This window comes from Lepidochelys olivacea, assembly GCF_965140295.1.
Source record: "Lepidochelys olivacea isolate rLepOli2 genome assembly, chromosome: 24".
Classification (NCBI taxonomy): Eukaryota; Metazoa; Chordata; order Testudines; family Cheloniidae; genus Lepidochelys; species Lepidochelys olivacea.
Window position 1 is genome coordinate 15,054,266 of NC_140434.1, and position 15,625 is coordinate 15,069,890.

At 46.5% G+C, this 15,625-nt stretch overlaps 1 protein-coding gene across 1 annotated transcript; it reads right to left on the minus strand.

Annotated features, from left to right (window-relative positions):
* Positions 1-434: 434 nt before the first annotated feature.
* LOC311512556 (trypsin-3-like) lies at positions 435-15,082 on the minus strand. Its single transcript, XM_084613829.1, has 6 exons — positions 15,034-15,082; positions 13,912-14,001; positions 6,649-6,811; positions 3,287-3,540; positions 2,201-2,337; positions 435-1,787 (listed from the first exon to the last, which is right to left on the minus strand). The coding sequence occupies exons 2-6, from the start codon at positions 13,955-13,957 to the stop codon at positions 1,620-1,622; spliced, it is 768 nt and encodes a 255-aa protein (XP_084469955.1). The 5' UTR covers positions 13,958-14,001; positions 15,034-15,082; the 3' UTR covers positions 435-1,619.
* Positions 15,083-15,625: the final 543 nt, after the last annotated feature.

A 15,625-nucleotide genomic window follows, 5' to 3' on the forward strand; every position in this document is an offset into this window, starting at 1 on the left:
ACACCACAGGTATAAGCTCAGGTTGGAAAATGGTTGGAAAATGTCCAGTGGAAGAGTTTTCCTTCAGAAAACGACATTTTGTTGAAATGGAAACGTTTCACAGGGAATGTGTTGATTTCAATAACATTTTGTTTGGAAAGAAATTGAGATGATCAGATTTCAGAGTAGCAGGCATGTTAGTCTGTATCCGCAAAAAAGAACAGGAGGACTTGTGGCACCTTAGAGACGGACCAATTTATTAGAGCATAAGCTTTCATGGGCTACAGCTCACTTCATCGGATGCATAGAATGGAACATATAGTAAGAAGATATATATATACATACAGATATATATGTACTCTTTATTATATATTGCACATTACTGTATACATTGTACATTTATATATATTACTGTACAGGGTTGTAGACACAAAACCATGTACAGTATACTGTACTTTATGGGCAATTTAAGGGATTTTCAAGGGTAATTTTGACTTTACATGATTTTCGCCTTACACGCTGACTTTAGAACCTAACCCCAGTGTAATATGCGACTCCACTGTATCTCTTACCCAAAGAGTTCAAAATTGGTAAGTATGGACCCATGCAAAATTGTGAGATTGGCTTAAAAAAATCACAAGATGTGAAAAACAAAACAAAACCACTAGGGTTTGTTTATTCACTGTTTTTGGAGCCTCTAAGGGTCAGTTCCCCAGTTTTCCTTCCCCAAAGCCTAGGTCTAGAAAGTGACTTTTTTCAGTAAAAGCTCAGATTCTCACAGAGTCATGTGACTCAGGAACTCGAGGCTTTAAGAAACAAACTCACCCTCATGAGACGTGTCATAAATTCATGGGAGATTTGGGTCGCTGAGTCTCACCACTGCCAGGTCTTGCAGTTTTCCCCTGAGTCTCGTGGGGATGTAAATGGCGTCTGTCTCAGAACACAGAATGTCCGCCAGACATAGAGGATGGGGGACTCCACCCAGAGAAGCAGTGACTGTCAGAAAGATTTGGGGGCTGTGGTGGATAATCAGCCGAACATGAACTCCCAGGGTTTGTCTACGCTACAGGCGGGCCTTTGCTCTAGCTATGTTTCTGTAGCACTTCACGATGAAGCTTGAACTCCACGGGACGTCAGACTTGGTGACGTCAGAGCAGTTATACCCACGTACGCCACCCACACCAATGCAAGAGACCAGATCAAAGACCTGGGCGCGATTTAGTGCAGTTAAAAACCCGGCTCATAATTTTTAATCCAATCTCACGATTTTGAAAGACAACCTCTCGATTTTTGACGCACTCCTGTGAACTTCAGGCTGATTCATGACTTTTCAGCCAATCTCGTGATCTGTTAACGCAGTCTCAGTCATTTAATGCTGATCTCGTGATTTTTAAAGCAATCTCACAATCTTCAGGCTGATTCATGATTTTTAAACCAGTCCCACATTTTTAACCCAGTCTCAGGATTTGGTTAGGCCTGGCTCATAACCATTGGCTGCTTTGGGCTGGTCCCACCACAGTGCCCCCATCCTAGTCTGACCCAGATCAGCACTCCCTGGGTGCCGCGGCAAGATGAGGAGAGGCGTGGCTGGGGCGTGTGTTTGGTGGATTATTGTGGCAGGCGGGACGTGCTGTGAGCTCTCAGTCCAATATGGGGCACCTCCTCCCTATGGTGTTCCTCACCCACTGGACTGCTTTGCAGACATTGGCGTAGACCCCGGGCCGTCCCGGCTGGGCACAGACAGCGGACCCCCAGGAGACCACGCCTTGCAGCTGCCCGTTGCAGACCAGTGGGCCTCCTGAATCCCCCTGCGGAGACAACATGGCACAATGAGCAAAACGCAGCCATGCCCCCAGCGCCCACACACACACACAGAGCAGGGCCCATCCCCTCCAGCAGGGGGCGGCAGGCACACACACAGACACAGGAAGGGTTTAAGAGCAGAAATGGGTTCAGGTGGTCTGAGCTTCTTACACCTGCGCTGGGGATCAGACAGGCCCAGGAACTGGATGAAGCCCAGCCCTTAGGGCTCGGTGTGGCCGGAGGGCAGATCGGCTGCTCTTTCATGGGACACGAAGGCTGGCTGGGGCCAGGGCCTGAGAGACGATGGCCCCTCAGGAGCAGGCTGAGAAAGGTTTGCACGTCGTAGGAGATAAAGAGTATTGAGCTGTGTGAGCTCCGACACCCAGCACCGACCCCGCTCTCCGGGATGCCCCCTTACCTGGCACGAGTCTACGCCGCCCTGTTCCACACCAGCACAGAGCATGTTCTCCGTGATTTTGGCCCCGTAGCCTTCCTGGCACCTGGCCTGGCTGACGCTAGAGACATCTGCACACCGCATGACGTCTGGGAACAAATCTGGGCAACGACAGAAAAACAGCAGTTCATGGGTAGGGTACACAGTGCAAGCGAAGAAAACTTAGGGTAAGATCCTCAACTGATGTAAACTGGCATAGACCCATTGACTCCAACGGAGCGACGGCCGATTGACCCCAGCTGGAATCTGGCCCGATTGACTCCAACGGAGCGACGGCCGATTGACCCCAGCTGGGATCTGGCCCGATTGACTCCAACGGAGCGACGGCCGATTGACCCCAGCTGGGATCTGGCCCAATTGACTCCACGGAGCGATGGCCGATTGATCCCCGCTGGGATCTGGCCACATTCCTTTTCCAAAAAGGGAAATTTTTGATGAACAGAAAAGCCAGAAAAAAATCCTCATCTCAGGTCAAACAAATCCTTCTATTTAAATCCAGTATTTCAAGTTATACTATATTTCATTGTGATCTGAAGCACGTCTGTAATGTTTTTAAATTGTTTTGAAAACAAAAGGAAACATCTGAAGGAAACATTTTGAATAGAAAGAAACCCAAGCCATTGTGTCCCCGTGTTTTCAAATGCAAAGTTTTGACTATTTTCAAAATATTTTTTTCTGAAAAGAATCATAGAATATCAGGGTTAGAAGGGACCTCAGGAGGTCATCCAGTCCAACCCCCTGCTCAAAGCAGGACCAATCCACAATTTATGCCCCAGATCCCAAATGGCCCCCTCAAGGATTGAACTCACAACCCTGGGTTTAGCAGGCCAATGCTCAAACCACTGAGCTATCCCTCCCCCCTGTGTGGGACAGTTTGGTGGTGTCGAAGCTGCATTTCTCACTACAAATCATTTCTGTTGAAAAATTTCTCCCAGGAGAAGCCAAGAACCCTTGACAGCCCATTAACGAGGTCTTCTTAAAGAGCTTCCACCCCCTCACCAAGCTGAGCCCAACCTCAACCCCTCCCCTCTACACCCCAGCATGCCATACTTTGGGGGGACCTGATGGTGCCCCATCCTGACACGACACATCGTGTTCCAGGAGAGGCACAACGGGTAGCCAGGTTGATCGTGTTCACGTAGCGGTTGAGTTGAGCTGGTGCATCCAACTCCAGAAGCATGAAGTCGTTGTCATGTCGGCGGAAGTTATACTCTGGATGCACGAAGAAGTTGCGGATTCTTCGTATCTGTTCTGTGCCTTCGTTCACTCGTAGATTATAATCCCCCAGATGCACCTGCAGGGAGCTGCATGGAGAGAGGACAGAGGAAGAGATCAGTGGGCGGCAATTCAAAGGTCACATCGGGCAAGCAACTAGAATTGGGCCAATAATGGATTTTTCGATGTTGGGGTAGTCTCCGAGATCTCATCAACTTTGTTCACCGAGAACTCGGTTTCACTCCAGTCTCGTCCAATCTCGTGTTTTTCTTGGCATACACTTAGACTTCACAGAGTTGGTCAGAGTCCTGTGTCAAGGGCGGGGAGGGGAGTACAGGGCATACCACAGATCCAAAGAATACAAGTATTGGTTACTTTATATACAAGTTTAACCCTATTCTGATGCATGCATCCTCCATTTTACATATCATGCACTTTATGGTTGGTCCGGTTATTTCCAGGCCCAGTTCCTGTACATCTCATGCTTTGTTCTCATGCCACATGTACACAGCACATTTTGTTAGTTTTCTCCGTCTGAATAGTGAGCTTCCACACATTCTTCGCCACTGTTGCTGACACTACTATTTCTTGCACCTGGTTTTGCACGCTGAAATGAACAATTTGGTAAACTCGTTCTGAATTTGTGGGACATTTTGATGTTATCAAAGCTGCAGTTTTCACCAAAGATCGTGAATTCCTTGTCCTTGGCTTTTGAGTGGGGCTGACCAGTTGTTCCAATAATGTTGAGATCATCCCAATATAAAAGGTTTGTGTAACTTTACCTCCCTCCCTGAACAAAAGTGTCCTGGTTTTTCACACTTGCTATCTGCTCATCCTACCTTTGGGACCCTCTTAACATGGTTATTTTTACTCTTGCCTTGTCCTGGTGTTACTGTGGCGTGCTCATACCAAGTTAAACCAATGTGCGGGAGCACTGAGAACTGCAAAGAGTAAATCTGGGTCAAAGAGTTTCGAATTTTCCAGTGAATCAAAAAGTCGTGGGAGAAAATTTCATTTCAATCATCATGAGACATTTCTGAAAATAAACTAACAGGGCAGTTTGAAAGAAAAAGTCTCAAATTGAAAATGGAAACGTTTTGAAAATGTCGACATGCGATATTGCAATTTTTAACGTATTATTTATATGTTTTAATTAGTTTTCCAAATACAACTGTAAGCAGAGTCAGGTTGAGCTCTACCCTGACATCTGGTGGGGAGTTGTGGAAAAGGACTTCAGGGGCTGATCTCGTTGGCATGAGCACACCCACCCCGCCTAGCATGATGGGACTGCTTGCCCATATGGTCACTTTGGCTGCTGTGGGATCCCCAGTCTCTTTGTTATTGGGGCAGGAGTAATAAAGGGTTGTTATCCTGGTTATGTGAATCAAGGACAGTAGAAGGATCACCTTGTGGGTGATAAGACATTGTCTTAGACTCTCAAACTCTCAAAGTCCCACACATGAGGAGGAAATATTTCTCAGTTTATGGATTTTCTCAGTTTATGGATTCCTGGCCCGAATGCTACTTAGTCGAGGGCAAGTCCCTCCGTCATAAAATGCCAGGTACAGTTCTACTGTCCTTGATTCACATAACCAGAATAACAACGCTTTATTACTCCTGCCCCAATAACAAAGAGACTGGGGATCCCACAGCAGCCAAAGTGACCATTTGGGCAAGCAGTCCCATCATGCTAGGCGGGGTGGGTGTGCTCATGCCAACGAGATCAGCTCCTGAAGTCCTTTTCCACAACTCCCCTCCAGATGTCAGGGTAGGGCTCAACCTGACTCTGCTTACACAGCAAAGATACCAGCTTCATCCTAACACACAAAGAGAGTTAGGAGAAAAGGAGGGGAGGGGAAGGACAGATCTATCTGCAGGATTTGCAGTAATTACAGAGCTCTAAAAAAGCAGCCTGAATCGCTTTCAATTTTTCGGCCACTCTCCTTCTGCAGAACACCAGGGATTCATTCCAGGGATTAAATTCTCACTGAGTATTTTCCGGAGCCCCCCCACCCCTCTCCATTCAGGGCTCCAGTCTTCAGCTGCAGGGTGGGGTGTGTGACACTCTGCACCCCATAGTCACCATAGTGATATGATTATGATATGGGTATGACATAATTATGATGCATCTTGTACCACATATGTCATGTGCAGTGTCCATGGAAAATGTATGCTTTGCTAAATATGATTATCCTGTTTGTAGGCATGTATCATTTTTGTATCTGGAGTTATGAATATTGACTATGTATCTGTATTTCAAATGTGTTTGCTCCTGGGGTAACACCCTCAAGGCAGTTTGCTTCTAGTCTGGCCAGCACATTGTGAAGGGACTATTCAAGTTGAGTGGCCCATCAAAAGAATGCGTAACTCACAATGGACCATGGAAGTAGCCTGTCCACACTTGATGGTCCTTCCTGAAGATGTTCTAGCTAGGATATGGCTAATGGCCCCTGCTATGACTCAGGGAAGCATTGGTGTGACCCCTGCCTGTGGGTGTTGGTGTGAGGGCAAGCTTGGCAGCTTGCGGCTTGTCACAACATCACAGTGTGAGAGGGAACCCAGACTGGTAAAACAGAGGGCTCAGCAGTACCCCAGTTCCAGTTTGCACCCCGGGGAGGGGGGAGCATCACAGGGAGACTTGGGGCTTTAGCCCTGCAGGGTGTGCCAGGGTTCAGGGCTTCAGCTCTCCGGGGTGCGCCAGGGCTCAGGGCTTCAGCCACAGGGCGCCGCAGACCCCGTGAAACCAGCAGCGGGCTGCAGAGCCCCCCCGTTGAGAACCAAGAGCATCAGGTTGGAGTCAAGGGAAAATATTTCCCGGAGCTCCGCTCCATTCCATCAGCTCCTAGAGCACCTGCCCACGAGCCGCTGGTGGGATGCTACAAGGCCTAACGCTGGCGAGTGTGGAGGTGGGTTTCCCTCTGCACATGCCGCTGGGGAGACCGATGCTGGCGTGCTGCGTCCGTGCTGGGGTGGGCACATCTGAACAAGGATGCTGGAAAACTGCAGAGGGTGCAGAGAGGAGCCACAAACACGATTTGCGGGCTGGAAAAAGAAGGGAGGACTACGGGGCTGGGGATTCGGGGGTGCAGAGGGAGACCTGGGTACAGAAGGGGGACACCAAGGAGGAAGATAAGGACTGGGGCCGTGCGTTATTCCCATGCATCACCCTCTCTCCCTCCACCCCTGCATTGACTTACGTGCTCCGTAAGCGGCAGTGCGCAGCAGTCAGCACCCACTTCGGGGCTATCAGGCTACCGCCGCAGTAGATGCGGCCATTCCTCAGGAGAGCCACCTGGTAGGGACGGGAGCCAGTGATGCAGTCTCTCCCTCCGATGACCCGGTGTCCCTGGGGGTCTGGGGCTGCAATGGAGAGTGGCAAACGTCAGCTGAAAGCAGGGCAGGGGGTGGGGTGGGCAGCAGCCATGTCCCTACGGATTGGCCCATGGCAGGATGACCATGAGCCGCCACTCGCTCACTCGCCCAAGGCGATCCGAGGTTGTACCCGGAGAGGTATTTGCAGTAGAGATAGGGATGTATTCATAGGCAACATGTAGGGGGGCGTGCGGGGTCAAGCGCCCTCCCCCCAAGATTTCTGCTTGGCCTGCCAGGAGGGAGGGAGAGAGGCTCCGTTCTTCCTTGATGCGCCTGCCCCCTGGCATGCTCGGCCCCCATCCCGGGTGGGGAGCGGAAGGGGCGGGACCAGCTGCTTCTCATGCCAGCCACTCCGGGTCGCTGCCTGAGCGAAAGCCCAGCTGAGGAGGTGGCAGCTTCGGCTGCCAGGGATAGGGGCCAAGTGTGCCCCCAATATTTCCCATGAAACAAATTCTAGTGCGGGGGGGGAACCCATTTGAGGTTGATCAGAACCTTTTGGTTTTGACAAGATCGCAGTGTCATAGATATATGGGACTGGAAGAGATCTCCAGAGGTCGTCAAGTCCAATCCCCTGCACTGTGGCAGGACCCCCACAAAAAACCTAGACCATCCCCGACAGGTGTTTGTCCAACCTGGTCTTAAAAACTTCCAGTGATGGGGGTTCCTTGGAAGCTGATTCCAGAGCTTAACTATCCTGAGAGTTAGGAAGTTTTTCTACCCTAGATCTACCCTAGATCTGTCTTGCTGCAGATTAAGCCCATTGCTTCTTGTCCTTCCTTCAGCAGATATGGAGATCAATTGATCACCGGCCTCTTGATAACAGCCTTGAACATGTGTGAAGATTGTTCTTAGGTCCGACCTCAGTCTTCCTTTCTCAAGACTAAACATGCCCAGTTATTTTAACCTTTTCTCGCGGGTCAGGTTTCCTAAACCTCTGATCATTGTTGTTGCTCTCCTCCAGACTCTTTCAATTTGTCCACGTCTTTACTAAAGTGTGGTTGCCCAGAAGTGGACACATTTCTCCAACTGAGGCCTCACCAGTGCCAAGTAGAGCGGAACAATTACCTCCCATGTCTTTCATATGGCACTCCCCTGTTCATATACTCCAGAATGACATTGGGCTTTTTCATAGCTGCATCACACTGCTGACTCGTATTCCATTAGTGCTCCACTGTCACCCCCCGATCCTTTTCAGCAGTGCTGTCACCTAGCCAGTTATTCCCCATTTTGCGCATTTGATTTTTCCTTCTGAAAACTACTTTGTAGTTGTCTTTACTGAATTTCATACGAATTTCAGACCAATTCTCCAATATGTCAAGGTCATTTTGAAATCTAATCCTGTCCTCCAAAGTGCTTGCAACCCCTCTCAGCTTGGTGTCACCCATAAATTTATCAGCATACTCTCCACTCATTATCCAAATCATTAATTAAAATATTGAATAGTACCAGACCCAGGACTGAGCCCTGTGGGACATGACTAGATACACCACCCCCCCAGTTTGACAGTGAACCATTGATAACTACTCTTTGAGTATGGTCTTTCAACCAGTTGCGCACCCACCTTCTAGTAATTTCATCTAGACCACATTGTTCTAGCTTGCTTATGGGGATGTCATGGGGGTCTGTGTCAAAAGCCTTTCTAAAATAAAGATATAGTTCATCCACTACTTTCTCCCATCTAATAGGCCAGTAACCCTTTTAAAGAAGGAAATTAGGTTGATTTGGCACAATTCATTCTTGACAAATCCATGCTGGCTATTCCATATAGCCCTATTGTCTTCCAGGGGCTTACAAATGGATTGTTTTTTTTTGGGTTCAATAATTTGTTGCAGTATCTTTTCAGGTATCAAAGTTAGGCTACCTGGTCTGGAATTTTCTGGGTCATCTTTGTTCCCCTTTTTAAAGAGAGGAATTATGTTTGCCCTTCTCCAGTCTCCTGGGACCTCACCTGTCCTCCAGGAGTGCTCAAAGATAATTGCTAATGGTTCTGAGAGTGCTTCAGCTAATTTCTTAAGTATCCAAGGGTGAATTTCATCCGGCCCTGCTGTCTTGAATACATCTAACTTAGCTAAATATTCTTTAACCTGTTCTTTCCTTGTTTTGGCTTGAGTTTATTCCCCCTGGTTGATAATATTAATTGTGTTGAGTATCTGGTCTCCATTAACCTTTTTAGTGAAGACTGAAGCAAAATAGGCATTAAACAGCTCAGTTTTCTTGATGTCATGAGTTACTAGCTCTCCTTCCCTGCTGAGTAGAGGACCTCCACTTTCCTTCCTCTTTCTCTTGCTCCCCATGTATTTAAAGAACCTCTTCCTATTGCTTTTTATATCCCTTGCTAACTCATTTTGTGCCTTAAATATGCTGATTTTGTCCCTACATACTTGTGCTATTCTTTTGTTCTCCTCCTTAACAATTTGTCAATATTTCCAATTTTTTGTAGAACTCCTTTCTGATTTTCAGGTCATTACATTGCTCCTCATGGAGCCTGACTGGTCCCTTACTATGCTTCCTATCTTTCCTGCTCACTGGGATAGTTTTGCAATTGTGCCTTTAATATTATCTCCTTGAGAAACAGCCTAGTCTCCTGAACTCCTTCGTCCCTTAGATTTTCTTCTCATGGGATCTTACGTACCAGTTCACTGAGCTTCTTAAAGTCTACTTTTTTGAAGTCCATTCTCCTTAGTCTGCTGCCCTCACTCCTTCCTTTCTTTCGTGTCATGAAATTTTTCTTTTCGTGATGACTTCTCCCCAAACTGCCTTCCATCTCAAGAGTTGCTACCGATTTCTCCCTGTTGGTAAGGAACCAGTCTAACATGCTCAGAACGTCTGTGGATTGGGAATCTTTAACATATACTCACCATTGACTTAGATTTGCTCGTTCCTTTGGCAATTTCCCATGCCTATGTGTCCTTCATGAATGAAATTTAAGATCCTGTTTTTTTCCCCTGAGGATAAATGGAAGCTTAACATGCTTCCCTTTGAGGAGAACATTATCCATCACTGCAGGCTTATATGTGTCATAAACATACAGCTAAGGGTATCATAAAATCCCTCCTTACCTGTAAAGGGTTAAGAAGCTCAGGTAACCTGGTTGGCACCTGACCAAAAGGACCAATAAGGGGAGAAGATACTTTCAAATCTGTGGGGGAAGGTTTTTGCTTTGTTCTCTTTGTTGGTTCTCTCCGAGTCAGTGAGGAATCAGGACAGGGAAAATACATCTCCCAAAGCCCTACTTGAACTAAACATCTGGATTACGAAAATTGTAAGTAAAGCAAGGAAATGCATTAGTTTATCTTTTGTTTAGCTTGTGAATTTTCCCTGTGCTAGATGGAGGTTTATCCTGGTTTTTGTAACTTTTAAATTTTGCCTAGAGGGAAATCCTCTGTGTTTTTAATCTGATTGTTCTGTAAAATTACCTTCCGTCCTGATTTTACAGAGGTGCTTCTTTTACTTTTTTTTTTTCTTTATAATAAAGTTCTGTTTTTTAAGAATCTGTTTGTGTTTTTAAAAAAAGAACAGGAATACTTGTGGCACCTTAGAGACTAACCAATTTATTAGAGTATAAGCTTTCATGAGCTACAGCTCACTTCATCGGATGCATAAAGTGGAAAGTACAGTGAGGAGATTTTATACATACACACAGACCATGAAAAAATATACATTGTAAGGAGAGTGATCACTTAAGATGAGCTATTACCAGCAGGAGAGTGGGGTGGGGGGAGAGAAAACCTTTTGAAGTGATAATCAAGATGGGCCATTTCCAGCACATTTCCAGGAGTGAACAAGAACACCTGAGGAACAGTGGGGGGGGGGGGGGGAGGGAGGAATAAACAAGGGGAAATAGTTTAAGAATGTAAGAGAATAAATGGACACAAATCAGATGTCAAGAATTATAACATTCATAAACCAGTCGGAGAACACTTCAATCTCTCTGGACACTCGATTTCTGATCTCAAAGTGACTATCCTTCAACAAAAAACTTCGAAAACAGACTCCAACGAGAGATTGCTGAATTGGAATTAATTTGCAAATTGGATACAATTAACTTAGGCTTGAATAGAGACTGGGAGTGGTTGAGTCATTATACTAAGTGAAACTATTTCCCCTTGTTTATTCCTTCCCCCCTTCCACCCGCCGCACTGTTCCTCAGACGTTCTTGATAACTCCTGGAAATGTGCTGTAAATGGCCCACCTTGATTATCACTTCAAAAGGTTTTCTCTCCCCCCACCCGACCCTCCTGCTGGTAATAGCTCATCTTAAGTGATCACTCTCCTTACAATGTATATTTTTCATGGTCTGTGTGTATGTATAAAACCTCCTCACTGTACTTTCCACTTTATGCATCTGATGAAGTGAGCTGTAGCTCATGAAAGCTCATGCTCAAATAAATTGGTTAGTCTCTAAGGTGCCACAAGTCCTCCTTTTCTTTTTGCGAATACAGACTAACACGGCTGCTACTCTGAAACCTTTGGGTTTTTAGTGTCCTACAAACCCAAGGGTCTCGTTTGTGCTCACCTTGTTTATTTTTCAAGCCTCCCCAGGCAAAGGGGTATGGCTTGGGGGGATATTTTGTGGGAATAGGAACTCCAAGTGGTCCTTTCCCTGATTCTTTGTCTAAATCACTGGTGGTGACAGCATACCTCAGTCCAAGGACAAATAGATATTTGTGCCTTGGGGAAGTTTTTAACCTAAGCTGGTAGAAATAAGCTTAGGGGATCTTTCATGTGGGTCCCCACATCTGTACCCTAGAGTTCAGAATGGGGACGGAACCCTGACAATATGGCATAATGTTTAGGCATGAAATGTGTTTTCCATCCAGAATGTAGAGTATTCATCATGGACTCCAGTATCTCTGCAGTTGCACTTGATCACATATCCCACATGTGAGGTGACACACCATTTGAGTAGGTTGATGTGGAAGTCAACCTTGGAGTTGGCTTCTGGAGCCTGGCCTTGACGGGTCTCATTTAGATCTTGGAAAAAACATCATCCCACAATTATTTGACTTCCTGATACAAATTCAACAGTGGAATCATAATTCTGAAACGTGATTTGAGCTGGGATTTGAGATGGCACTCAGCTTTGAAATAGGTTATTTCGATCATGAATGATCCATAGACACAGCTGGGAGAAGCTTCAAGACCAAGTAAGATTTCCCAGACTTTCTTTCTCAAGTGGTATGCATTTGGAGACTGCGTCTGTGAAGACTCTGGATGCTAATGATACATATCTCCAGCTGCAGTCTTTGCCCTAGCCCATTTTGCAAATATTGCAAAAAAAAAAAAAAAGGCAGAATATTGTAGCTGAGCTGCATAGTCCAATAGTCTTTTCAGTTCTTTAGATTCACCATTCATGGTCCACTTCCATTGCACATCCAACAGCAGCACTATTATCCTATGCGTTGTGTTCTCACAGATGTCATCAAGCGATTTTCCCCACAAAAATTGGCATATCTAGTGCATGCCACACTAGCCCAGAGTCCCTACCTAATAGCTACACCAGAGGATAGAAGCTCAGGAGTACAGCTGGTTGGAAAATTTCCAATGGAACAGTTTTTTCCTACAGAAAATGCCATTTTGTCAAAATGGAGACATTTCACAGGCAACATGTCTATTTCAACGAGATCTTCTTTGGAAAGAAATGGACATGATCAGAATGGAACGTTTCAATTTTCATTTTGAAATGACAATTTGTTTAGCTATTTTACAACCTTATTTAATTTATTTTAATTCCTTACAAATTAAAAATTGGAACTAAACACCTCAAGTGTATCAAAATTAAACATTTTAATTGATCAGAAGTATTTTTTTGAAAATTTCATCTGAAAATGTCAAAATTTGTTGGTGTAGTTCTGATTTGGAATGAAAATAAATTTCAAAATCACAGAATGTCTCACAGAAGATTCTAGTTCCTGCCCAACTGCACTCACAAATCTATAGGTGCATGGAACCGGATATTTTCATTAGAGAGGAAAGGCTCGTGGTTTTACACATTGGGTCCTGGATCTTATCCCTGCAGACGAGCTAGCCAGGGCATCATCAGCAGGGATGGATAGAAACTGTTTTAATGGACAATCAGGGTTTCAACAAAACAAAGTTTTTCAATTCCTGTGGAAATTTTTTATTTTTTTTATTTGGAAATACTGTTGGCATGCTTCTGCAGTGCTGCAGTTTGGTGCCCATTTTCCTCTATAAGCCATGCAACACAGAAGGACTACATCTCCCATGATGCGTCACAGCCAGAGACTCCCATAATACCATCACCTTCCCTCTCCATGAGTGGTGTATCATGGGAGATGTAGTCTGACCAAAGAGGTTGCCAGTAAAGAAGGATGGGAGCCTCAAGCACCCATACTACAACTCCCATGAAGCATTGCGGCAGCATTTCCAGATCAGAATGTTTCAGGTTTCAATTACTTTTTTTTTTAAGTCAAATTATTTAGGGTGGGAGGAGCAGAAATAATTATTTGTTTTTTTGATTGGATAGTCGCAGGCCAGCTGGTGTTCTCTGCTGATGATGTGTACAATTTGCTTGAGCTGAATATTTGGGTAGGCAAAATTTACATATCAAACCAGCTTGCTCAGGCAGGGATGATAATCTATTGTAGGTGGCATTGGTTACCTAACACTTTACATGATCAAACCCTGTTTTCAGTGGCTGAAACTCTTCTATCAAACTTTAACTCTTCAAGCTGAGATTTTCCACGCATGCTCTCTGAACGTCCTCTGGAAAGATCCAGTTTCAGCCATTTCCAAGAATGAGGTTCAGGAATGATAGGTCATTTCTGCAATGTTCAAACAATTCTCCAACCACTTTTTGAAGTGCTCTCGTGCCTTGATAGCAGGGACTTGAAATTTTGCAAAGGAATAGCCCTGGGGTCAGGGTGGTGCCTTTTGCTGTTCTCGTGAAAATTCTCCCAGGCTTGGTGTACGCATGCTCAGGAGAGCAGGAGGTTGGTCAGTGACTGGCATTTCTAGGCTTTACCTCAATACAAATGATTAAAACTGTCAAAAAAGGGCCTGCAGTGAAACTGCAGAACCTTCTCACCCAACCCAACTTTGGCTTCTTGCGTGATTCTTTTTCCTACCTGTGGCTGCCCCGACTACCAGCATTGCGATGACCAGCAGCTCCATGGCAGTTGTGGCAATGGATACGGTCGTCGGAGTCACTGGCTTTACTGCAGGGAAAGAGATAGAAAGGAAATCGTTGGCCATGGGCATCTAGAGGACGACGGATGCCTCGCAGGGAAGGTGCACGCTTAGGATTCAGTAAAGCCAGGCTTGAGTCCCTGTTCTTCCACAGGCTCCCATGAGCAAGTGGTTTCTCTGCACCTCGGCTGCCCTGCCTGTACCAGGAGATGATAGCACTGCCCGACATGGGGAGGGGAAATGCACTGTGATCATCTGTTGGCAATGGGGGCCCAGTCTCCCCCAACTCAGCTGCATCTTCCACTTTCACCCGGTCCCAGTCGCCCCCAGGGACAAGTTCCATGGAAAGATCTGATCTGTTGGGGGAACTAAATCTCAAGCCAGATGACAAAGATTTCCATGAGCTGGACTAAGCTCACCCCTCTCCTACTAGTTCCCCTTCTAACATGTCACCCCAATAACAGAGGAGGGAAAACTCCCCATAACCAGCTTAATAACAGAGAAATTAATAGATCTAAGGTGCTATCTGGCCCCCATTACAGTAGTATCCAAGCACTTCCCAATCTTTACCCTATTTATCCCCACAATTTGTTGGTGAGCAGGGCAGAGCTACAATCCCCATTGTACAGATGGGGAAACTAAGCGATTAGGCCAAGGTCCTACAGGGAGGCGGAGGCAGCGGCAGACCAGAGATGTACCAGCTGAGCAGCCGAAGTACCAAGCCATCTGTCTTCGTTGAGTGCCCCTTGCCATTCCCTATAATCCCCCCAATAATACAGCAGTGCTCCTTGGCACCCCATTATCATCCCCAATAACAAAACAATACCCACATGTTACCCTATTGTCCCCTGAAAGCTGAGAGATGCCCCATAATCCTCCCAATAATGGAGTGATGCCCTGGCAGCCCATAATCACCCCAATAACAGTGAAATGCTCCAAGGCACCACCCTACATCAGTTTCCAAACCACAGCTATCTCCTTTCCACCCTGCCACCATAACCCATCCAGCCACCCCCCAGCCAGGCATCCCGACAACAGGAGCTGGACTGGCCCTGCTTCACCTGGAGCTCCTGGTGTGGGGCCCTCGGGAGCGGAAGAGGCTCCGGCGGTTGTGTCTTGGACAGAGCTCAGGATCCTCAGGGATGGGCCACTTTTTATGGCAGGGAAATGGGCTGTCCCTGTGAGTCAACGTGATTGCCGTATTTGGGGAACTGCCCTATGTGTTGACAGCCAGGTGGCTCCCTCCGCCCTCATGCTCCTGCCTTCAGTAGGTTGGATCCCAGGGAGTCCCAGGAACAAGCCAGCCTTTGTTCCCGCCTCTGTCCTCTGCAGGGGAAACCGGTAGGATTTAACCCTTGGAACGGCTCCTTCTCCATTGCCGAAAGCGACTCCCTGAACCTTCTGCTCTGTCTCCTTGCACGAGGACAAGGGGGAAAAAAGGAGGTGGAGAATCGGAGAGGGGGGGCAGAGATGAGCCACAAGGACTTGGGGGGAAGAAGGGCCTGATGGCTTGTCTACACTTGAAATGCTCCAGCGAGGGGTCAGCCCATTGGCATAGTCAATCCATCTCCCCGAAATGCAGGAGCTAGGTAGATGGGAGAATTCTTCCATCAACCTAGAGCTGTCTACATGGAGGGTTAGGTTGGCTTCACT

Coding starts and splice junctions, on each gene's coding strand:
- LOC311512556 (XM_084613829.1), bottom strand. CDS start 13,957: ATGGAGCTGCTGGTCATCGCAATGCTGGTAGTCGGGGCAGCCACAG. Junction 6,812..13,911: donor GGTAGTCGGGGCAGCCACAG/GTAGGAAAAAGA, acceptor TCTCCATTGCAG/CCCCAGACCCCCAGGGACAC. Junction 3,541..6,648: donor CACTGCCGCTTACGGAGCAC/GTAAGTCAATGC, acceptor CTCTCCATGCAG/CTCCCTGCAGGTGCATCTGG.